The 23128-nt window shown below is 48.3% G+C and overlaps 2 protein-coding genes across 4 annotated transcripts; one reads left to right on the top strand and one right to left on the bottom strand.

The window, feature by feature from the left end:
- Window positions 1-4533: 4533 nt before the first annotated feature.
- Window positions 4534-14891, top strand: Pomgnt1 (protein O-linked mannose N-acetylglucosaminyltransferase 1 (beta 1,2-)). 3 transcript variants are annotated; one of them, XM_003462489.5, is made up of 23 exons: window positions 4534-4687; window positions 5142-5312; window positions 5898-6012; window positions 6135-6253; window positions 7387-7452; window positions 7557-7670; window positions 8899-9016; window positions 9212-9310; window positions 9453-9580; window positions 10333-10403; window positions 10622-10697; window positions 10863-10946; window positions 11035-11076; window positions 11287-11345; window positions 11660-11732; window positions 11820-11948; window positions 12030-12155; window positions 13136-13200; window positions 13401-13445; window positions 13675-13810; window positions 14040-14123; window positions 14249-14364; window positions 14626-14891. In XM_003462489.5, exons 2-23 carry the CDS (start codon window positions 5193-5195, stop codon window positions 14858-14860), a joined length of 2220 nt encoding a protein of 739 aa, XP_003462537.1. In that variant the 5' UTR covers window positions 4534-4687; window positions 5142-5192; the 3' UTR covers window positions 14861-14891. The 3 variants fall into 3 exon arrangements, with proteins under 3 accessions (XP_003462537.1, XP_003462538.1, XP_063092465.1); XM_003462490.5 differs by having other exon boundaries at window positions 14040-14149; window positions 14249-14891; XM_063236395.1 differs by lacking the exons at window positions 4534-4687; window positions 5898-6012 and having other exon boundaries at window positions 14040-14149; window positions 14249-14891.
- Window positions 14892-16913: 2022 nt separating this feature from the next.
- Window positions 16914-22204, bottom strand: Tspan1 (tetraspanin 1). The gene is made up of 8 exons (XM_003462531.5): window positions 22080-22204; window positions 21595-21659; window positions 18543-18749; window positions 18262-18336; window positions 18047-18145; window positions 17826-17966; window positions 17642-17725; window positions 16914-17378 (listed from the first exon to the last, which is right to left on the bottom strand). Exons 2-8 carry the CDS (start codon window positions 21649-21651, stop codon window positions 17310-17312), a joined length of 732 nt encoding a protein of 243 aa, XP_003462579.1. The 5' UTR covers window positions 21652-21659; window positions 22080-22204; the 3' UTR covers window positions 16914-17309.
- Between the last annotated feature and the right edge of the window lie 924 nt (window positions 22205-23128).

Here is a 23128-nt window from a genome sequence, read left to right as displayed (position 1 = left end):
AACTTTGTTTTGCTTTTTGTCCAATTGTAGCCAGTGGTTATAGAAGAATTTACATAGAAAGATAATTAGCTTTACTCTTTCATACCTCTAGGGCTTATTTCCCAAAGGCAACTAGTTTTAGTCATAATTCTGGGTAATAGATTTCTGCCACTACTGCTTTATTTATTCATTTATTTGTTTAGGGACTTTTGAGACAGAGTTTCACTAGGTAATTCAGGCTGGCCTAGAAATCCCTATGTAGCTAGCCCACTTTGAACCTCCAACAATCTTCCTGCTTCAGTCTCCCAAGTGCTGGAATTACAAGTATGTATCACCACGCTCGGCCACACCATGGGAAGTTTTAAATCAAGGACTGACAAAACATTTGCTGTTTTGAAAAATCACTGTGGATTGTTCAGGGAAAGAATTGAAACAGTCAGACCCTGGAGTGAAGGAAACTAGTTGCATGACAAAAAACAAACCTGGACCAGGGGCTCATTGTGAAGCTGTAGAAGAATTAGACCAGGATGAGCAGCTCTTTAGGAGGTAAAGCTGACAGGAATAGGTGACTGCTTACATTCATTTATTAAGTATGGCACACAATAATTATTTGTTCAAGCAACAAATGCGAGTGGCACACACCTATAATTCCAGCACTCAGGAGGCTGAGGCAGGATGATCCCTAAGAGTCTGAGGCCAGCCTTAACTGCAGATACTTTGTTTCAAAAATGAAACAAAACAAAAAACACAGTAACAATGAAACCCCAAACCAAGACCCTAGGTTCAATTCCCAGTACAGGAAAAACAAAAAAATGCTTGCTCTGGTTGGCTACTAAACCTATTTCTTTCTTTCTTTTTTTTTTTTGTCTTTTTCGTTTTATCAGTACCAGGGATCAAACTCACAACTGCCTGCTTGTAAGGCAGGCGCTTATGCTGCTGAGCTAAATCCCCAGCTCCAAGTAAATCTAAAACTCTAGGGACAAAAGCTTGTCATCTGTGCTTCAGCAAGTTCTACAAGGAATTCAGATGCAAACTAAAGTTTGAGAACTGCATGCTAAGCTAACTGATTGTGCATCTTATTTAAACTCCACAAATCCCTCAGCCCCAACCTGCGCAGTCGAACAGAGGCATGGTCTCCTGTCTTTCTTCCATCATGGCTGTCAGCCACCTAGAGATCAGAACACACTATTCCTTACCCTGCAACTTTGCCAGCTATCTGTGGTGCCGAAGGCACCCACTAGCCCCACTAGTTCAACTGCGAGAACAGTCCCTCACCGCCACCACCACAGTAATGGGGAATTGGACACAGCGCTTCACACTCTACCACTGAGCTACATGGCAATCTTCTGCCCTCTTTTTAAATTTTGAGACAGGGTCTCAGAACATTTGCCAGGCTAGTACCACACTTGGGATCCTCTGATCTCAGCCTTCTGAGTAGCTAGAGATACAAGTTTGTACTATTATGCTCACGAATGCTATCTCTGCATAACAATGTTCCTTTTTAAAGCTATATGGGGGCTGGGGATTTAGTTCAGCAGCATAAGCGCCTGCCTTGCAAGTGTGTAGTTGTGAGTTTGATCCCTGGTACTGATAAAAACAAAAAAGACAAAATAAATAAATAAAGCTATATGGATTTCTTTTTTTTTTTTTTTTTTTTTTTTTGGTACTGGGGTTTGAACTCATGACTTCACGCCTGCCAGGCATGTGCTTATGCCGCTGAGCTATATCCCCAGCATATGTGGATTTCTTAAAGTTCTGTTTGATGGAGGAGGAGGAAATTGTAAATGGAAAAAGAAAGATCTTGTAGTCATCAGTTTTCTGCGTGCTATTAATAAACTCTTTAAGTAACCTTAAAAAAAATAATCCACAACTTTGGGGTGTTAATAATATAGGCAGCTAAGTCAGATAGTATTATAGGCAACCAGATAGGGCTGGGCCCTCGAAAGAACCAGTGCAGGAAGACAAGATACCTTGCCACTGTTGGGGGAGACAGGCCCCTCCAATGTGGGCCAGACCTCAAGACAAAAGATGAAACAAATGTACTCACATATTTCCCAAGGATAACCATTAGGATTATATATATATCCCCCCCCCGCCCCGCCCCCAGCTTTGGTACCAGGGATTGAACTCAGGCTCTCAAGCTTGTCAAGCGGGCACTAGGGATTGATATTCTAAATAGGTATTCAGATCACCTTGAGGAAGCCAGGATGAGCCACTAATGCAATCTCTACAGAAAAAATCCCTGTTCTTTATTAAGGCCAGCTTGCTATGTGGCTGGCTTCCCCATTTGATCCTGATTTAATCAACATTACCTCAGCAATTATGCTCTTAATTTTATTAGTTGACCACAGTTCTGTCCCACTTCATGCCCACTTTTGATTTCCCATTTTCCCCCACACTGGACCTGCCTCACCTTGTGGTTTTGTTCTGTAAAATTCCTAGAAAAGACAGGGTCCTTGGCAACTCACCTGGGATGCCTTCTGAGTCTCGGACAAAGGTTTTTTTTTTCTCCAATAAATATATTTTTCTCCATTGTTTCTGAAATTCATTCTTTCATTTTAGAGAACACAGAGGCTGGGGATATAGCTCAGTGGTACGGCACCTGCCTGGCAAGCACAAAGTTGTGATCCCAATTCTTGGTACCAAAAAAAAAAAAAAAAAAAAAAAATAGAGAACACGAACTCATACTGGACATCTAATAGGTTGGAAATTTCTTTCCCCTATATCACTAGGAAGGAGGTAGCTCAGTGGTAGGTGCATACATTAGGCCCTGGATTCTGATTCCCAGCAATGCCAACCAAACAAAATAAACTTCATGACTGACTCGTTAAGTATTAAGAACCAAATCTGAAATCAGCCCTCCAAAGCTTCAATCCCAGCTCTCCCAGGTTCATGACCTTTTCTTTTTTCTTTCTTTCTGTCTTTTTGAAATAGGCTCTCACCTTGCAGTTCAGGCTGGCCTTGACCTCATTTTGTAGACCAAGATGGTATCAAATTTGCAATGATCCTTCTGCCTCAACCTCCAAATGCTAGGATTGTAGGAGTGTATCGCCACACCCAGCTTCGTGACTTTTTCTTTATCTAAAATTAGGATAATACTGTGCGTGAACTATGCCATTAACATAGACTGCATGTTTGTCTTTCTACAATGTTAGAATTTATTGTATAACAAGTTATGCCAAATGTTAGCAACCATATGAAAAGTAACCATAGTCTCTTTTCTTCCAATTTTTGTGTTTTGTTTTTGGGGTCTATACTGATCAGGCTGAGATCAAACTCAGTCTTCTCCTGACTCAGCCTCTTGGATGCCAGAATCATAGCAGGCACTGCCTCAGTCCAATCTTAATTACTAACACCTGTAGTGCTCATCACAGCACAATAATATATAGGTTACAAAATGGCTGAGAGGTTAACAATGGTCATAGCATTGAGAGGCAGGAATGAAAGCAGAAAGCCCACAGAGATGGCAACAGTCACCAGAGGTGACTAGGTAAGATGCAGACCCCCATAGGCTAGGTACTGAGATGCAGACCCCTATAGTCTAGGTACTGAGCTTGTTGAGAGCAGTGAATCTGTTGGCAGTTCAAGGGCCACATTAAGCAGGATGGTTAAACTGAGCTGAAACCTCAACAACTGTTGACCTTGTAACATATTCACCAAGTGGCCTGATAGGATCGGAGTTGAACTACTATGTGAGTTTAAACTCAGGATGATCCTTTTGCCTCAGTGCTGGAATTATAGGTTTGTGCCACCACACTGGGTTTAGGTACCCTGCCTTTTACACGATTCAGGTGAGGCTGGTGGCCTAGTGTTTATAGTAAGATCACAGGCTCATCTGTCCCTGTGCCACTGATTTAATTTGGTAACTTTGAGATAATTGTTGGTTTTTGTTTTGCTTTGCTTTGTTTTGTTTTTTTGAGACAGGGTCTTAGGCTATGTAGTCTAAGCAAACCTTAAACTCACTATGTAACCCAGGCTTGCCTGGAACTCACAGTGATCCTCCTGCCTCAGCCTCCTAAATGCTGGGATTACAGGTTTATGCCACCATGCCGAGCTCAGTAGTTGTGTTTATTATTAGCACAGTCGATTTATTTATCAGTTTGTGCATTCTGATTTTGCTGTGAAGTTTGACACTGTCCTCTTCAGCACGTCGGTGTACTCAACATCTGGTGGCTATTTCCACTGATGAGCTACAAATCATTCTACTTTAGCACTTGCACTCAAAATGGAGCAATGCTGTCTTTCAAACCGATCACAGAGAGCAAGGCAGAGCTTGGCCTGACTGCCACAAGTTGCGCCGACCTCATGGGTTGTTGTGGAATCGGATGTTTTAATGTAAGTTAAATGCTCAGGACAGCAGGACCAGGTTTTCAATCCCCTTCCCTTCAAGGGCTGTGTGTGCCTTGGGATCGAACCGCACGATCCAGGGGAGATTGCCACGCTCAGGCTTTTAGCTTTCCGGACACCCACCTAGACTGTGTTAGGGTTCAGGGTGGCAGGTCCCTGCCTCAAGTCCGCCTGGTTTTCTGCAGTGCCGCCCGAAGCCCCGCCTGCCGCCCTCTCACCCCCGTGGCGGCGGAAGCGGGGGGGCGGGGCCGGCTGTTGGGGCGGGGCCGCGCGCGGCATGGAGGAGGCGGAGGCCACCGCGCGCGGGGCTGAGCTGTGCGGGCCCGAGAGGCACCCACGCGGGGCCGGAGGCTCCTGAACCGTGAGTGTGTCTGCGCGGGGGTCCGGAAGGTCGGACTCGGCCGCGCCAAGTCTCCCCAGCCTTCTAGCAGCCCTGATCACTGGGAGGAGGAGGAGAAGGAAGAGAGGGCAGATAGGAAGGGGCAAGGGAGGGGACTGGGATAGGACTGATCGCTGTTCTTTGCTGCCTCTGGCACTGGTAGGGTCTGGGACTTGGTCCTTTTAGGGCCAATGAAGCTTGAGAGCCTGTTATTTCATTTCCACTCCTGGATTCCTGGGCATTCCTGATTCAGCTGGTGCTCCTAGCCCTAGGGAATTTCCAGATGACCCAATCTCCTGAAGCTTGAGCCTCTTGTCCCAAGTCACACAGGATGTTTGCAGGGAAAAGTTGTTGGGAGGTTCTCCCTTATGTCTTCAGAAGGCATCAGAGTTTTGGGAGGAGCAGCTTACGCCGCGTGATACTCTGGTCCCCTCAGATTCGTGAAATCATGGACTGGCCAGGACAGTGGTGACACCTCTCAACTGGCATGGACAACTGGAAGCCCAGCCCTCTCATCAAGCCCTTTGGGGCTAGGAAGAAGCGGAGCTGGTATCTTACCTGGAAGTATAAACTGACAAACCAACGGGCCCTGAGGAGATTCTGTCAGGTATAGAGGTGCCCTAGTAGCTCATCTCAGCGTTCCCTAGTCTTGGCTGTGGGCTGCTGTGGGACCCACGTTGGTCACCCCCAAGGAAAAAGAGATAGCAGGTTCCTAGAAGGGAATCCCTTGGGTGTCTTGTGCCTCCCTTCTACTGATCTAGACCCAGAGTTCTGGAATCAGAACCCAAGTCCAGTCTCCTAGGCTTCTGACAGAAACCTCAAGACTGGTCAGGAAGCCTGTGCCAGGGACTCACACCTGTCAGGCAGTTAGGCTAGGCCACACCTCTTCTCGTCTTCAGCTTAGCTCTCTGAGCTTAGCTGCATCTGTAGGAACTGTGGAGGGGACAAAGGAAATCAAGGCCTCAAATGGCAAAATACAGGACCTCTCGGTAGGGAGGGCATTGATGAAGGGAAAAGGGTGAGGAGTCCCCTTGGATCAGGCAACAGTGAAAGTAAGCTCTAGTCTAGGGACAGACATAGATGAGACAGATCTCTGGTCTCCCTGTGTCCTTACGATAGCCAGGGATGTCCTAAAAGGAGGTCTTGATAATTGGCCGTGGTGTATTTCAGTTATCCCCAACTCTCCCTTCAGATAGGGGCTCTGCTTTTCCTGCTGGTAACTGTCGTTGTCAACATCAAGTTGATCCTGGATACCCGTCGAGCAATCATTGAAGCCAATGAAGATCTGGAGCTGGAACAAGACTATGGTGGGGGCAGCTGTGGATAGTGTAGGCGGGACCCCTGGGATCTCATGATAAGAGTGGCAGGTGGATCCCTGAGGATATGACTCTGCTGGGGAGACTATATCTTGACCTGTTGCACCCCACAGATGAGGCCCTGGATCACCTGGAGCCCCAGAAGCACAGAGGCACTGGTCCCCGGCGGGTATTGGATGTGGAGGTGTATTCAAGCCGCAGCAAAGTGTATGTAGCAGTGGATGGCACCACGGTAAGTAGGCTGGGGATGCAATTTACAGCCTGTGGGCTTCCCTGTCTAAGTAGGGATTATAATCTGCCACTTTCTAGTAGTGTGACTTTGAAGCCCTTGGTTCCTCTGGGACTAATGACTTCCACTTGTCAGGATTTGAGTTTTTTGTGTTTTGAGACAGAGTTTCACTTTGCAGTTCAGGCTGGACTTGAACTCCCTATGTAGCCCAGGCTGGCCTCAAACTTGCAACAATCCTCCTGCTTCAGCCTCCTGAATGCTAGGATTACAGGCATGAACCATCATGCCTGGCCACTTGTCAGGATTAAGTGAAAAAGTCTATGAAATATCTTGCATGTAGTGAAATTTCAAAAATGATAATTAGAAAGTCGGGTGTGTTGGCACATGCCTATAATCCCTGTCCAGTCCATGATTTCAAGAATCTGAGGGGACCAGAGTATCACACGGAGTAAGAGAGCCTGAAGTAGGCGGATTGTTATGAGTTGAAGACCATCTTGGGTTACAAAGTAAGTTCAAGGCCAGCCTGAAGTGCATAGTGAGACCCTGTCTCAAAGACTAAGCAACACAAAACAAAACAAAAACAAAAAATGATGGGAATTTAGCTCAGTGGTAGATCATTTGCCTAGCAAGCATGATGTTGTCCTGAGCTTAGTCCTCAGCATCAAAAAAAAAAAAAAAAAAGAAAGAAAGAAAAAGAAATTAGTTAATTTACTGACTTATAATCACTCTCTGGTCCCTTCTCTGACCTTAGCTTTGGGTTCAGCACTGGGGATCTGTTGGACCTGTCTTACTTGGAAGGCTTCAATGAATAGAAGGCTGTGTTTTCTCCAGGATGTGACTGGCTCTAGGAGCCATTGAAGTGAGGGTTGTAGGAGGCTTCCTGAAAGAAATGGTCTTTAAGCTACATTGGAAGAGAACTGTGAACAGTGACATGGGTGGGAGAGAAAGTTTTCTTTGGTACTGGGGATTGAACTCACAACCTCATACTTGCCAGGCAGGGACTTACATCGCTAAGCTAAATCTCCAGTCCTTGGGAGGGAAAGTTTTATCCAACTGGAGTTTTAAATGCTCTTTAGACAGAGATAGACCTTGAATACTAGAGTGAAAAGTTGGACTTTTTTTCTGCCATTGCATAGGTGCTGGAGGATGAGGCCCGGGAACAGGGCCGAGGCATCCATGTCATTGTCCTCAACCAGGCTACGGTAAGTTTCCCAGGGTGGGGGACCCAGAGAACTGAAGCTGAGCTCTCAGGGACTGGACTCAGCTTTCAGGGACTCTAGCTCCTGAGAGCTGTGTCTTCCTGTAGGGCCATGTGATGGCAAAGCGTGTGTTTGACACCTACTCACCTCACGAGGATGAGGCCATGGTGCTGTTCCTCAACATGGTGGCTCCTGGCCGAGTGCTCATCTGTACTGTCAAGGTCAGTGGTTGTGCCCCGGGCTGTTCCCTGCCCTGCATCATCGATCCTGTGCATGGAAAGTGGTCTCATTGGAGACAGATACCTTTCCTAGGGGTTCTTTCGGGATAGAGCCTTTAAAGAAAGATGACTCCAGTTCCAGCCTTGGTATCTTTGTTAGTTTAGTAAAATAGTGATAGAGCACTTACCCACTATGCACTGAGTACTGCTCTGGTGCCAAAGATTCAGTGGGAAGTAGAATCTCGAACCCAGAAAAGCTTGTATCATAGCAGGGTGAGATTAATGAAAACCAGCCAGATAAATAGCAAGAGACAGAACAATGGGGTTGTGTTTCAGAGAGGGAAGACCTCTGTCAGGAGAATGTCAGAGCAAGAACCTTCTAGGTAGAAAACATGCTAAGGGAAAAAGCCCTGAAGTTGGGAGATGCCTGATGGACTTGGAGGACAAGAAAGCAGAGTAAGAGAAGAGGGGAGAGTGGTGGAAAAGATGGTAGAGAGATGGCAGAGTGCAGCGACACAGATCATGTGGGAGCATAGTATGTGGTAAGGCTATCTTAGCTGGGAATCCTCGGGTGATTCTCAGACTCTCTTAAGACATCAGTTTTATTTCTTTTGTTTTTTGTGTATGGGACAGGGTTTTGCTATATTGCTTAGGGTGGCCCTAAACTCCTGGGTTCAAATGACAGTCCTACCCCAGACTCCTTAGTAGCTGGGACTATAGGCACATGACACCTTACTGGGCTTCAGTTGTCACATCTGACCTTAGAGAGGGTTATTGGGATTACCTAATGAGCTGGGGGGGGGGGGGCGTGTTGTTTTTGTGATGATAAGGATTGCACCATGTGATCTCTCAACTGACCTATATCCCCAGCTCTTTTTACTTTTTTTTTTCTTTTCTTTTCTTTTTTTCTGGTACTAGGGATCGAACTCACAACCGCCTGCTTGCAAGGCAGGTGCTTATGCCGCTGAGCTAAATCCCCAGTCCCTTTTTACTTTTTTTTTACCCTTTTTGGGACAGGATCTTGCTAAATTACCCAGGCTTGGATTGAATTTGCCATCCTCTTGCCTCAGCTTCTCAGAGTTCTGGGATTATAAGCATGCCCTGTCATGCCAGGGTTAATGAGCTGATTTAAGTAAAAGGTGTCTTTTCCCAGTGCTAAGTATAGTTGATTTTGAGACCAGGTTTCCTGGAAGCACACCAGACAAGCTGACCACCTTCTTTGGTCCCCTAGGATGAGGGCTCCTTCCACCTGAAAGATACAGCCAAGGCTCTGCTGAGGAGCCTGGGCAGCCAGGCTGGCCCAACCCTGGGCTGGAGGGACACCTGGGCCTTCGTGGGACGCAAAGGAGGTGCCATCAGCAGAGGCTGCCATCCTGTAGTATCAAGGGAGGAGCGGGAACCCAGGAGAGGGGGTGGGGTGGGCTGGGGTGTGGGGACATAGGAGTCAGGGGCAGTGAATTGCATGACAGTAGGCAGGGACATGGGAAGAAGCCACCAAACTGAAATCTGGGACCCTGTTATCCCTCACTGCTGCCCCCTTCCAGGTCCTGTCCTTGGGGAGAAGCATTCTAAGTCACCTGCTCTCTCCTCCTGGGGAGACCCGGTCCTGCTGAAGACAGATGTGCCCCTGAGCTCGGCTGAAGGTAGGCTAGTGGGGCTGGGCTCTGGCACAGGGACTGGGCATTTGGAGCTTCTCTGTCCAGCTGTTATTCCCTTGACCCTGTGCTTGGGCCTTCCAGATCAAGCTTGTCTCAGCCTCCCTTCTGTCAACTCATCCCCTCACAGATGCAGAGTGCCACTGGGCAGACACAGAGCTTAACCGCCGCCGCCGGCGTTTCTGCAGCAAAGTTGAGGGCTATGGGAGTGTGTGCAGCTGCAAGGACCCCACACCCATTGAGTTCAGCCCTGACCCAGTGAGTTCAGCCTCAGGAGTGTGGTTTGGACTCATTCCTATGGGATGTGTGCAGCTATGGGAGTGTGTGCAGCTGCAGGGGACCCCCAAGAAGGACTTAGCCCGGCTTTCGCTTCCCCAATCTGAGTGGAAAGTAGATGCTGAAGATTTTTTTTTTTTTTTTGTCTTTTTAATTTTTTTTTTTTAACTTTTTATCAGTACTGGGGATCGAACTCACGACCACCTGCTTGCAAGGCAGGTGCTTATGCCGCTGAGCTAAATCCCGAGCCCTGATGCTGAAGATTTATACTGAGCTGCACAAAACAGGATGAAAATAAGGGGCAGCCATGAAAACAAGGGAATCCAGAATAAGAAAGACTCTGTGACCAGGCATAGTGGTCCATGTCTGTCATCTCAGCACTCAAGAGTAAAACAGAAGGATCCTTGTGAGTTCAAGGTCAGCCTGGGCTACAAAGGGAGCTCATGGCCAACCTGAACTATGTAGTGAAACTATCACAAAAAGACCTTTTTGCCCTTTTTTTTAAAATTTTTTTTTTTTTTTTTGTCTTTTTCATTTTTTTACCGGTACCAGGGATCGAACTCAGGACTGCCTGCTTGCAAGGCAGGCACTTATGCTGCTGAGCTAAAACCCAGCCCCTTTTGCCCATTTTTTTTCTGCTTTGGAGTCCGTCACTACACCAAGAGCTCTTCCCTAAGTGGGGATTCTAGTTCGAAGAGGGGATAAGGCAAGAGCTAAAAGGTGTTTTCTCACAGCTTCCAGATAATAAGGTCCTCAATGTACCTGTGGCTGTCATTGCAGCAAATCGACCCAATTACTTGTACAGGTGAGCCTGAGTACAGGAGGGTGCTTAACAAGGCAGGGAGGGGTGCCTAGCTCATCTTCCTGCAGGAGGAACACCTCCAGGGGGTGGAGAGAAAACAGGTTCTAGACCCATTCATCTGTGTAGAAACCATGCCTTATGAAGAATCTGAGCCCATTTATAAACATGGGAGCTCTGAGTTGGAAGACAGAGAGGCTCTAATTTATCTCTGGTCTCCCTAGGATGCTGCGCTCTCTACTGTCAGCCCAAGGGGTGTCTCCACACATGATCACGGTTTTCATCGATGGCTACTATGAAGTGAGTAGGGTTGGGGTCATTGGGAGGACGCAACCACTGAGGATGGACAAAGGTGACAGTCCAAATGAGGACTGTGAAATGTGAGGGGCTTGGCATGTGGGCACCTGCAGGGGGGCAGGTGGGAGAGGTGGCCTCAGGTGATGATTAGTGGCTATACTCCCCCAGGAACCCATGGATGTGGTGGCGCTGTTTGGTCTGAGGGGCATCCAGCACACTCCCATTAGCATCAAGAACGCCCGTGTGTCTCAGGTACTGCCTAGGCAAGAATGAAAAGGGCAGATGTCTGGCTTTGCCCTCCACCCCAAGGCTCATGTGCCCTTTTCCATTCCCCACCCAGCACTACAAGGCCAGCCTCACTGCCACTTTCAATCTGTTTCCGGTGAGTACTCAGGATGCAGCTTGTGGGCCTGGAGAGATGTGGGCTAGTCCTGTTACATAGCAAGCTTCTCCCTTTATCAGGCTGTCACTTCTTATATGGAAACAGGAGTAATAGTGCCTGTGATGGGGTGGGGGGTGGGGGGAGGTAGGTTGGGGGCACCCAGGATGGGAATGACCCCCTTGGGATACCAATGTCTCTCTTTCCCTTCAGGAAGCCAAGTTTGCTGTGGTTCTGGAAGAGGACCTCGACATTGCTGTGGATTTTTTTAGGTGAATGACCCCAGTGCATTAGTACCCATAAACCCCTCTGAGCTCTGCTTGACTGGGTCTCTAGGGAAGATGGTGGGAAGGTGTCTTTGAGAGCTTTCTGGAGGAAGTGAGCTCAGAAGTAGAGGAAGCCTGAGCCAAGGTAGGCAGGCAGATGTTGTGGCTAGGGTAACAGAGAAAGGCTAAATGGAGATGATGAGGATTAGAGGAGAGGAGGCTTATTTCCTGAGTCCCAGCTACAGCTCCTCCAGTTGTCCCATGTGTGTGACTGGCTTTGTCCTTGCTTCTGTCTGAACTCTTGGACCTGGCTTTCTCAGTTTCTTGAGCCAGTCCATCCACCTGCTGGAGGAAGATGACAGCTTATACTGCATCTCTGCCTGGAATGACCAGGTAGGCTGGGTGACTAGGGATTTGCCAGTGGGTAGCTTATAGAGGTCTCTAGAGCTAATGTTTCTCACAATGGTCCCTTGTCCCCAGGGATATGAACACACAGCTGAGGATCCAGCACTACTGTATCGTGTAGAGACCATGCCTGGGCTGGGTTGGGTGCTTAGGAAGTCCTTATACAAGGAAGAGCTTGAGCCCAAGTGGCCCACACCGGAAAAGGTACCTGGTGGGGAAGGGCAAGTGGGCTGGAGTCCCCTACCAACCTAGATTTCAACCTTCAAAAGCCCCCATGTCCCCCAGCTCTGGGACTGGGACATATGGATGAGGATGCCCGAACAGCGCCGGGGCCGAGAGTGCATCATCCCAGATGTCTCCCGATCCTACCACTTTGGTATTGTTGGCCTCAACATGAATGGCTACTTTCATGTAAGTGGGATCCGGGGAGGCGGGGCACAGTACCGCACAGTGGTCAAGGATATGGATCCTGCCCAGGTGCTGTCACTTACTAGTACTGTCTCAGGAAAATTATTACACTTTTTTGTCTCAACTTATTTATCTATAAGAAGGATACCTACCCCAAAGGATTATGAGGTTTAAGTTGATTAAATATATATAATTATATGTATCTGTGCTCCAAGCAGTACATCCTGCAAGCTTTGTCCTCTCCTGTCCTTATAAATGGAGTAGGGGAGAGGGTCCTCAGCTGGAAATGAACAGGGAGGTCCCCAGATGCCCACCTCTGCCTGATTGTGTGTTGGGGGGCCACTCCCTCCCCAGCTACAGCATGGGGCCCTTGAGACAGCAAGCTCAAGGAATGGATCTAATTTGGAACTTCTGAGCAGCTAGGAAGGTCCTCAGAAAGCAGCTAATACAAGAGTCCTTCGTCTCCCAGAGAGGTCACTCCTAAGTCATGGCAATGTCTTCCCTCCCAACCTAGCATGTCTCCCTGCCTGCCACCTCCCATAAGGCCAGTTCCTTGCTCTAGAACAAGCCCAGGGAGAACCACTGAGGTCAGGGAATACTTCACAGGTCAGCAGCATATGCTGCCATGTGGGCACAAGCTTTCTGTTGCTAGTGGAGTTCAACTGGGCATGGCACACCTGTAATGTCAGCATTCTGGAGGCTGAGACAGGAGGATTGCCATAAGTCTGAAGCTACATAGTTCAAAGCCAGTCTGAACTACATAGCAAGACCCTGTCTCAAAAAAACAGTAACAAAAAATAGTGAAGGTTCCTATTAAACCTACTAAGAGTTTGCCAAGGATGCTACAAAAGGAGGGTCAGGAAGACATCAGATATGATCCAGGACTAGAACTTCATTTGTAGATATGCAGACAGGAATGTGTTAGTGAGCGGGTGTGGGCCAGGTACACGAGGCCCTGATATACATTGTCATGCCCCCTGCAGGAAGCCTACTTCAAGAAGCACAAGTTCAATACAGTTCCAAGTGTCCAACTCCAGAATGTGGACAGGTAGAGTGGCAAATGGGGCCAGACGGAGGATGTGGGGAAGACTTTAGACCTGGTTCTCAGCACTCCTTTGAATCCCAAGGCCTATGTTTACTTTAGCCCTGCTGCCCCATTTTTCCATGTGATCCTTGCCCTGCCTACTGCTACCCATGGGATCTGTGTGCCTGCCCCACTCCCCTAACTCATGTCTCCCTCTCCTTCAGTCTGAAGAAAGATGCTTATGAAGTGGAAATTCACAGGTTACTCAGGTATGGCCTAGGACGCTTGGGATGTGTGGTAGGGAGTAAGGAGTCAAATACTGGTTCTTGGCTTTGTAAATTATGAGACCCTGTGCAAAATGAAAACCAGGGTTTCTAGTTCAGACATTACTAAGAATTTCAATATGGCAATAGCAAAGCATTAACGTAAGCTGAGGGCCTTGGGTGACACACTGAATTGTGGCCTACGTTGGGCTTACCCCTTTACCCTCCACTGCAGTGAGGCTGAAGTTCTGGACCACACCAAGTACCCTTGTGAAGACTCCTTTGTGCCAGACACAGAGGGCCACATCTATGTGGCATTCATCCAAATGGAAAAAGAAGATGACTTTACCACCTGGACCCAGCTTGCCAAGGTACCTCAATACCCACCCCACCGCAGAAGCATCCCCACTCCACATGGCCTGAGATGCAGGTTCACCCTCAGAACCTCCTCATGCTCTCAGAATCCTTCTAGGCCCTTTGTCTGAATTCATGTTTCTGAAGGTACTGCCATTTGCAGATTGAGATGACTGCTGAATTCTCAGTGGTCTCTTTCCACAGTTCCCTGACCCTGCCCCCCAATCTCTGCCTTACCCCTGCCAGTGCCTCCATATCTGGGACCTGGATGTGCGCGGCAACCACAAGGGTCTATGGAGATTATTTCGGAAGAAGAACCACTTCCTGGTGGTGGGGGTCCCAGCCTCTCCCTACTCGTGAGGACCTTTTTTTATTCTGGTAGATGGGAGCCTAGTGGGACTAAGGGTTGTAGCTAAGGACCTCTTTCCTGTGTTTAATTGTTATGTGTCTTTTAGAGTGAAGAAGCCACCATCGGTCATCCCGATATACCTGGAGCCACCTCCAAAGGAGGAGGGAGCCCCAGGAGCTGCAGAACAGACATGAGACCTTGTCCAGAACTCTGCAGGGCTGGGTACTGTGTACCCCTAGGCAGGCTAGCCCTTCACCCAATCCTGTAGGATTTTATAGATGCTGGTAGGGACTGGGGCTGGTTTGTTTTTAACATGAGACTTAATTACTAACTCTTAAGGGGAAGGTTCCTTGCTCCAACACCCTGCTTTGTGAGTTTAAGGTCTATTTATTTACTTCCATGTTGGAGAAGGGCAGAATACCTAGGAATCTCTGGGATACCTAGGCAACAGATCAAGCCCCTTTTGTACACCCCCTCCTACAGCCTGGCTACAGAATCTAATCTATTTATTGACTGTCCTGAGGGCCTTGATTCCTTTCTGGGCTGGAATGCTGGCCTGAGGGTGGGGCTGGCTCTTACTCAGGAAACTGCTGTGCCCAACCCACAGACAGGCCCAGCTGGGACATTTGTGCTGACACAGACTCACTCAGAGACCCATACACACTGGACCAGGCCTCCTTTCAGCCTCTTCTTTGTCCAGATTTCCAAAGCTGGATAAGGTGGTCATTGATTAAAAAAAGGAGAAAATCTCTGGTGGTATGTCTTGTGATTGTAATTTTAGGGGGAAGGGATTAGAAGGAGGGAGAGAAACATCTGGATGGATGCTTTTTTCCTTTCTTTCAGGATTTATTTTCCTTTTGGGTACATTTATTTGGCCACCAGGGGATGCCCAAGTCTCAAGCTTTAAAGTTTTTCCCCAGGCTCTACCCAACCTAAGACCACTAGCTCCACCCTGATTCCTTTCTGGGCTGGGTTGCTGCCACCCTACCAGGCTTTCTCACTGTTTAATTGTCCATTGGTTCCTGGTTTATCTGGACCAGGTACCTATCCCCATATAGAGAGCAGGGAGGGCAGAAGGGATCCTGAGGGCGGGGGATAGGACCTAGAGTATGGCGGCCATTGGGTCTTGTGGAGATGATTTTGTGGCAGGCAGGGGGCTAGGACTACACTGCAGGTTTAGGAGCAAAGGTGTTTGTGGCCCTGGAGTCACTTTGTATGTAGAATGCCATATGTGGGCATTTATCTTTCTTTTTTTTCCTGGGCATTTTTCTAAAGCAGAGGGCCAGGGTTTTCATGAAATTCTCAGATAACCATGTTTGCAACAGAGCATAGGAAGATCTGAGTTAAATGTTCACCAGAGAATAGATGGGATTGTCCAGAGGGTAAGACAGTCCAAGAAAGGGGACCATGAGATTTAAAGGACTTGTGGACTTAGGATGAGGATCTGAGTGTAGAATTTCTATTGAGAAAGGGTCTGGGAGTATAAGGCTTTGGCCAAGAAGGCAGGAACTTACTTGAATTCCTGCGCTGGTGTCTGTTCTTTGTTCTTGCTACCCTAACCAGAGCCTGGAGCTCAGCTTGGCAAAGGCATCAGTGGTGTATGGCTTGGATGTTTCTCACCATGCTAACGCCTTTGAGATAGTGTTTGCAGTAGCAAAATAGCCAAGTTGAAAATCAGCCCACACTGAGGTGGAAGCCCGCCCTGGGTAAACAAATCCCTTGCAGCTTCCACACAGCACCTGCACAAGGCAGGGGGTATAGTGGAGCCTGAGGTGATCTGTTCCTCAGTCCACCCAGCACCCCAGCAGGCTCTTTGTCTCACCTTAAAACTGGCTCTGTGGCCCTAAGTCAGCCCCTTTCTGGGCTCAGCAGTTCTGTATTGCCCTGCAGAAGTTCAGGAAGACAGATGTAGTGGTCCAGGGGAAGCAAGGCTGGGCTTTACTCAAAGCAGGCGCCACATCCTCCTGCCATAGCCTTCCTCAATCACTCCTGGTTTGACAGCGTTCAGGTCTACCTTGGACATTCTAGTCAGGTACTCATTCAAGTAAAACTATCACCATGGCCAGAACTGAACTATGCTGCAGAGTCAGTTGGGTCTGAATCTAGGCTAAATTTCTTTACTGAAGGTTTGATACTTGGGAAAATGACTTGACCTTTCTATGCCCTGGTTTCCTAACCTGAAGCATAGCAGTAATTAAGATGAGATTAGTCTTTTTTTTTTTTTCCATTTTCTTTTTTGTCTTTTTCGTTTTTATCAGTACCAGGGATCGAACTCACGACTGCCTGCTTGCAAGGCAGGTGCTTATGCCACTGAGCTAAATCCCCAGCCCCAAGATGAGATTAGTCTTTAGAGACTAGACAGGCCAACACCAAAGAATAAATGAAGTTCTAAGATCCTGAAGAAGGGGCTTTGCCTAAGTTGGTAGGCACCATGAACCTTCTCATGGGAGCTCTTTTCCATTAACTTGATAATGATTATAGTCTCCTCCCCGACTTGGGCACCAGCTTGTTAATTTCATAGCTTTCCAGTCCAGTGACCCCACCTAGGAGGGGGAAGTTTCAGGCCAAAGTCCTCCATGCTCTAAGGAGGCCCTCTGGCCTAGAAGTAACTTCCTTGGTCCCTTCCAGACCATCCCTCCTAGGCCTCTTCCTAGCTCTATAAATCCCACTTCACTTCACCTGGCTTCTAAGAGGAGGTTTGTGTCACCAGCCCCACAGGAAATCCAAGGGCAGTTTACGCAATGTGGACCCCTCTCCTCATGGATACAGAGTTCAAATAGAAACTTTTTTTTATTAGTTTATAAGACTTGAAGTGCTTTCTATACATCTGCCTTATGGCTCTTCCAATTTTGAATGTGCTCATCATATAAATTGCCTTTCATTTCCAGCAGAATACAGGGATCATCAAGAGCTCCCATTGGCTTAGCGGGGTGTCATGGGCTGAAGAAACAGATGGAAGGATGGCCAGAAGAACTGGCTTCATTAGAATCTCTAGATCAGGTGGGCCTCAACCCCAGCAATAGAAGGAAAGGTCAGCCACAGCCTAAATGGGTTGGACCCTACTCAGCTCCAAGACTGGAGCAACAAGGACAAGTCTGTTGCACCCCCATCCCCACCCCCCGCCCCGTGATCACTGCTCCTTGATCCAGGGTGCTTCTTTCCAGTTCTCATGTAGCAGAGGCAGAAGCAGACTTCAGATTGCAGTACAGGTACAAGGATACAATCATGGCAGCCAGCTGATGAGGGATGGACAGATGGATGAGAGGACATGATTGGAACCCTCTAGTAAGATGCATCCCAGATGGCCTACATGAAGCTCTGTTAAAAGTCTGACTTTTGGGCTGGGAGTATAGCTCAGTGGGCTTAGCATGTGCAAGGGGCCCTGAATTCAATCCCCAGCACCAAAAAAGTCTGTCTTCAGAGAGGCCTCAGAGATGAGTCTAGAAGCCCAGGTATGGTGGCAGTTGATACCCCAGTCCCAACCTTCCTGTCAGCTTACCTCTAGGGCCCCAATGCCAGCTGCCACACCACCCACAGTGACTGCGTTGACTCGGATGTTATACAGAAGCTGTTTGAAGCAACCCTTGGGAGACAGGAGACAACATCTATAGTTGGCAGCTGTCCTACTCATTTACCATTCTAAGGCCATTAAGCGGTCCCCACCCTTCTATACCGGTTCACACCTCAACATTACTGGCTTCAGCTTCGCTCATGTCACAGTGAGTTGTATTGTACTTGCAACAGAATGAAGGGAAGGAGTTATGCTCTGTGAAGTAGGGTGAACCCACAAAATCTGTGTAGTTCGTGAAGCCACAGCACTTGAGCTGGAGAGAGGCAAGGTGGGTGATCAGTAGGGCCTTGCTGCTTTCTTTCTGCCCTCCACCCCTGCCCCGGCCCACCTTACCCCTTCCATGGTGGAATTCCACACTTGAGTGAAGTCCTTCTGAGAGCCATAGTCTTTCTTGATGGTAGACACTGCCAGCATCTTCAGGAACTCCTCAGCCTGGGTGGGGCAGGCCAGTTGTTTAGGGACCGGTGGGGAAGATGGTCTTTCCCAGATCACAGCCCATTTCCAGGCTATGCCCAGTCTTCCTCCCTTATCTCCCCCCAGGCTCTCACCAATGTGGTATACACCAAAGCGACCACAGCAGCTGCAACCTCAGCAATAAAGATGAGGAGGAGGATGAAGAAGAACTAAGTGGAGAATAGGGATCTGGTTTTAGGAAAAGTTTCCTGTGCTCTCCTCCCCCAGCCCACCCAACCCTCCCTATAAATGAGGCAGGGAACCCTTCTGCTGAGACCCTCCAGAGTCCAAAGTAGTGTTTTGGGATTCCCCTGGGCTTGGTATCAAAGGTGGGGGGACCCTTGGTCATGGGCCTGTGGAGCTGCGTCTGACACACCATCATGAGCGCGCACTTGTTCTCAGACAGAGCACCGTAGCAGCCCAGGAAACCAAGAACAAAGAGCACAACACCAGCTGCGATGAGGAAGTAGCCCACGTTGACGAACTGCATGGCACTGGACGACACTGGCCCAAAGATCTTCATGAAGGATGACCCGTCAACTGATACCCAGATTCCCACAGCCAACAGGGCCGCACCACAGAGCTGAGGACAGAGAAGTTAGGCAGGCTTTGAAACAGTGCTGACAATCTCGCCATCATCCACTTAACTCAGGAGGATGGGAGCTAAGAAGCTTCTGCATTCCTTGGCTGGAGAATTTTACAACCTGTTATATAGGGAGGGAAATACACTTTAGTGCCAGAACCATGACAGCTGCGACACCCATAGCCAGCACTAGGCTCACACCTAACTAGAAACTAGATATAAATGAGATCAGTGTTTCCAGAAATGTCCAAAGGGTAGGGCTAAAACATAGCTCAGTGGCACAAGCACTTGCCTGGCAAGTGCAAGGTCATGGAGTTTAATGCCTAGTACAAAAAACAAAACAAAACAAAAAACCACAGGGTAGGGGCTGGGGATTTAGCTCAGCGGCATAAGCACCTGCCTTGCAAGCAGGCGGTCGTGAGTTCGATCCCCGGTACGGATAAAAATGAAAAAGACAAAAAACAACAACAACAAAACCACAGGGTAGAAGGAAGGACAAGACTGTCCCTGTTTCTAGGGTCCTGGCACACACATGACTGGGAGTGAAAACGGCAGGTGAGGGTAGCGTGTGTCATTTCCTTTCTGGACTTTGGGTGCCTGGAACACCTCTGATCTCTGACAGACAGAAACAGGAGTGGCAGTTTTGAGCAAGTACGACATCACCACAGTAACAGAGACAGGGCTGAAGTTTATACCTGCTCCAACCTTGAAGAGGATTGACATTGAGAAGTTTCACTCACTTTGACCCCCAGCTGGCTCAGCTTTGAAATCAGAGGCCAGACCTCCTGCTCCTCACCGACCTAGACTTCCTTGCCTCACAAATGAAACTGAGGCAACAGAGTGGGAACACAGCCAGAGCAGCTCTTAGAAGCTCATTAGTTCAACACTAAGCCTCTGGCAAGAGTAATGGGTTATAAGGGGGTATCCCAGGGGCAACTGGTTCCCCAGTAAGTGCAGCTCAGATTGGAGCTGGCCCAGTTACAAAGGAAGTCCTGAAGCTCTGATGGGGTCAGGCCCTCCTCAGTTTTCACAGTTCTTAGGGCAAGGCCTTGCTGACCCAGGGCTTCAGTGGATAAATCAGCCTAATACCAACTTGGTGCCCAGTTTCCAGTTTCCAGTTATAGAAACCCAGGCTAGAATTGGGGATATGGTGGGAGACTGTGGCTGGATCTCAGGTATGTTTGCTTAAGACCAAAGCTGGGCTTGTAGCCTGCAGGGTCAAATTTCAAGGAGCCTGCCTTCTGCCCTACCCTGCTCTGGAGAGCCTGGGTAGGCCTGGGCAACAGAGGGCCTGGGCAAACAGGATTTGCCTTTAACCCCTTCAGGCCAGAGCTCCTGTTCTCCATATTTCTGGAATCCCATCGTTCCCTCCAGACATAAATAAAAACTAATTTCTTACACCCAAAGGAAGCCCAAAGTACAGACTACACTGGAGTGAGAGTGTACTCACCCTAGCCTATCATGCCAAACCATACTCCGAATCAATTTACACACCACATCTCTGTCCCTTACCTTTTAGTCACTGTAACTCACTTAATGTGGCTCCAAGTTCTTTGGTGACATCCTGTGCTAAACCCAGTGACTACTTCAGAGGTCTTGTCTCCTAGATCTCTCTGCCCTCTTGTTCTTGTTTGCCCTCTGTCCATTACTGTTCCTGCTCCATCTCCTTCATGGTAACTGGATTTTGTTTTGTTTTGTTTATCCCTAACAATCCAAGTTTCCCAGATTACCTTTCCTGAGTGCTCTCACATACTCCTGTGACTTCATGGGCCACTTGTGGATAACTGGCCAGCTCCAATCTGAGCTGCACTTCCACTGGGGAACCAGTTGCCTTTGGGATACCCCCTTATAACCCTTGTTACTCTTGCCAGAGACATGGGCATCATCTCTAATACCTCTGACTTCCCTGTCTTTTCTTCCATCCGTCAGCCACCATCCTAGGGCTTTGTCATTTGTCTAGCTTGTCCATTTCTCCTTATCTCTGCCTCTATCTTCACGGTTTATGCCTCATTGCCTGCTTCTCTTACACACCCTATGCAGTCTGTTCCTGGTTTTTTGAGCAATATCAAGTTTCACTATGTGCTTTATAGCTCCTCCACCCAATGCAAATTTACAGTTTCAGGTATTTCCTCCAGGAAGTATTTTCTCACAGGGTTTAAACCCCTCCTCTAGGTTCCCTTAGCCTTCTGTTGAAATCAGGCATACCACATTGCAATCTACTGTCTACCTGGACCTGAGATCCTGGAAAGCAGAGAACATCTTTCTTACCTGCCACCCCAATACCTAGCACAAAGTCTTAATCCATGAATGTTTTGTTTTTGTTTCTGTTTGGGGTTCATGGGACTCAAACCTAAGACCTCACAAATGCTAGGCAAGTAAGGTACCACTGAGCTACATTCTTGGCCCCACCAATAAATGGATGTTGAATGAATAAGGGTATCTGAGGCAGAGCCTTTGCTCCTAGGAGACATAGGCCCTCTATCTTTTCAACTCCCACTCATACAGAGGGCCACTAAATTGTCTTCTACACTAGGTGAACTTAGGCAAACACTTTCCCCCAGTACCTATAAAAAGAGGAAATCCTTCCTGTTAGCTTGCCCACGCTTGGGCCTTAAGCCTGAGCTGAGACTTCCTAGAAGAGAAGGAACACCTGAACCAAAGTTTTTCAACCCCACTTCCCACAGCGTGGCAACCTCACTGCTACTAGGACCAGAAATCAGTATTTGGATCCCACTCGGCAGTCAGAGGAGAAAACTTGCTGGGCACAATCTGGGCATAGTAGTTATCTACTCTGCAGGCTCTGCTCCTTAGGGAACCGCACAGATAGCATATTTTTTGTACTTACAAAGATGACCATATTGAAGATGATCGTCACAGTCTTAATGAAGCTGAAGCACTGCATGGTGGATCCTGGGAGGCAGACAGGTGGGAGTTAGAGCCTTGCCTACCCTGACAGCACCATACCTGGGCTGACCCCACCAGATCCCAGTATCCTGGACCTAGATCTCATCAACCTTCCTTTACACCTGGACTCTGACACTGGAGGACTTTCCTCAGTTCCCACCCCAACACTTGTAGCAACTGTACTACTCAGACCCTCTACCCGCACCTGACACTGAGATCCTAACACCTCAAGTTCAGGCTCAGGCAGTGCAAGCCTGACACCCACACTTCAGATCACCCCATCCTTTTTCCTGACATCTGTGCATCCTGGGCTCCTCCCCAGACCAATTCCAACCCATCCAAGACCCTCCCCATAGGCCTTCCAGCTCCTCAACCTGTTTCCAGATTGATACCATTTTATAGAACCTTCCTATCTTAAGTCATCACCTGTTCAGGGTTCTTGGCAGTGAGTTCTGAGAGGGATCTGCTAAGGCACAACAGCTTGCAGGAGGTGTTGCTCAGGAGTCAGACAGACGGGCAGGTTGGCACTCTGCTCCACTGCTCACCTGCAGGTGGGGAAGGCTCTTTAAAAGCCTCCTTTGCCCGCCCTCGGGCCCCACCCATGGCCAGGCAGCCTCCCCTTGTCCCTGCTGCCCTCTGCTGCTTGGAGATGGAGTTCTACCACCACAGAGCAACAGGCTGGGGCCTGGAGATGTCACCCATGGGCTGTGCTTCTCTGATCTGAAAGAGGAAAAGTATGGGGCTGAGGCAGGTGGAGCCCAGAACTTCCATGTGTCCTTCACACAACAGTGCACATATGCTTCCTCCCCTCCATCTGCTACTACACTACCTAAGGGTTCTTTGTGCTCACTGGCACACACACATGTGCCTGGCTGCCATCCATGTTTACACATCAAACACACAGTCACATACATAAACATCTACTGGTGCTTCTGTACCACTGATGTGTACCTATGCGCGCGCGCGCGCGCACACACACACACACACACACACACACACACACACACACACATTTCAAGAAAATGACTCAAGATTTGGCAGTTTTTGCCTTCTCCTCTGAATAACAAATGGTTTCTAGTCCTCTTCCTTCCACGAACCTCAAATTTCCCTTTTTTCTTCCCTTAGTCCTTTCTCTTCTTTTTGCTCTACATTTTTTTTTTTTTTTTTGCCTCCTCCCCACTCCACTTTTCTTTCCCTTTAGCACTCAGGGCACACCCTTTTCCTTTCTGCCAGCAGGGGGCACCATGGTTCCACAAAGCAGTCGCCCTAGTTCCAAGGCTCGATGCTTCCCTTCTCACCAACTCTTGGGGCTGTAAACTTCCCAGGTTGCCACTGGCTGTCCAGTTCTTTAGACAGGTGCTTGAATCCCTGCTTCTTTCATTTCTTAGCTGTGTGACTCTCCGAGGCATTTCTTAGACCTGTTTTTAAACCTCTATTTCCTGGTCTGTAGGACAGAATAGTTATGGGGTTTTAAA

The sequence above is a fragment of the Cavia porcellus genome, unplaced genomic scaffold (assembly GCF_034190915.1).
Source record: "Cavia porcellus strain 051 isolate PalLab524CR breed Dunkin Hartley unplaced genomic scaffold, mCavPor4.1 scaffold_25, whole genome shotgun sequence".
Taxonomy (NCBI): domain Eukaryota; kingdom Metazoa; phylum Chordata; class Mammalia; order Rodentia; family Caviidae; genus Cavia; species Cavia porcellus.
Note: the sequence above shows the minus strand (reverse complement) of the source record. Positions and strands in the feature narration are given on the sequence as shown.

What these genes read in the sequence shown, in the direction of transcription:
- Pomgnt1 (XM_003462489.5), top strand. Translation starts at nt 5,193, where the DNA reads ATGGACAACTGGAAGCCCAGCCCTCTCATCAAGCCCTTTGGGGCTAGG. An exon ending in GGAGCTGGAACAAGACTATG is followed by an intron (nt 6,013 to 6,134) that starts GTGGGGGCAGCT and finishes TGCACCCCACAG; the next exon opens with ATGAGGCCCTGGATCACCTG. An exon ending in TAGCAGTGGATGGCACCACG is followed by an intron (nt 6,254 to 7,386) that starts GTAAGTAGGCTG and finishes GCCATTGCATAG; the next exon opens with GTGCTGGAGGATGAGGCCCG.
- Tspan1 (XM_003462531.5), bottom strand. Translation starts at nt 21,651, where the DNA reads ATGCAGTGCTTCAGCTTCATTAAGACTGTGACGATCATCTTCAATATG. An exon ending in GGAATTCCACCATGGAAGGG is followed by an intron (nt 17,967 to 18,046) that starts GTAAGGTGGGCC and finishes GCCTCTCTCCAG; the next exon opens with CTCAAGTGCTGTGGCTTCAC. An exon ending in CTGGCATTGGGGCCCTAGAG is followed by an intron (nt 17,379 to 17,641) that starts GTAAGCTGACAG and finishes ATCCCTCATCAG; the next exon opens with CTGGCTGCCATGATTGTATC.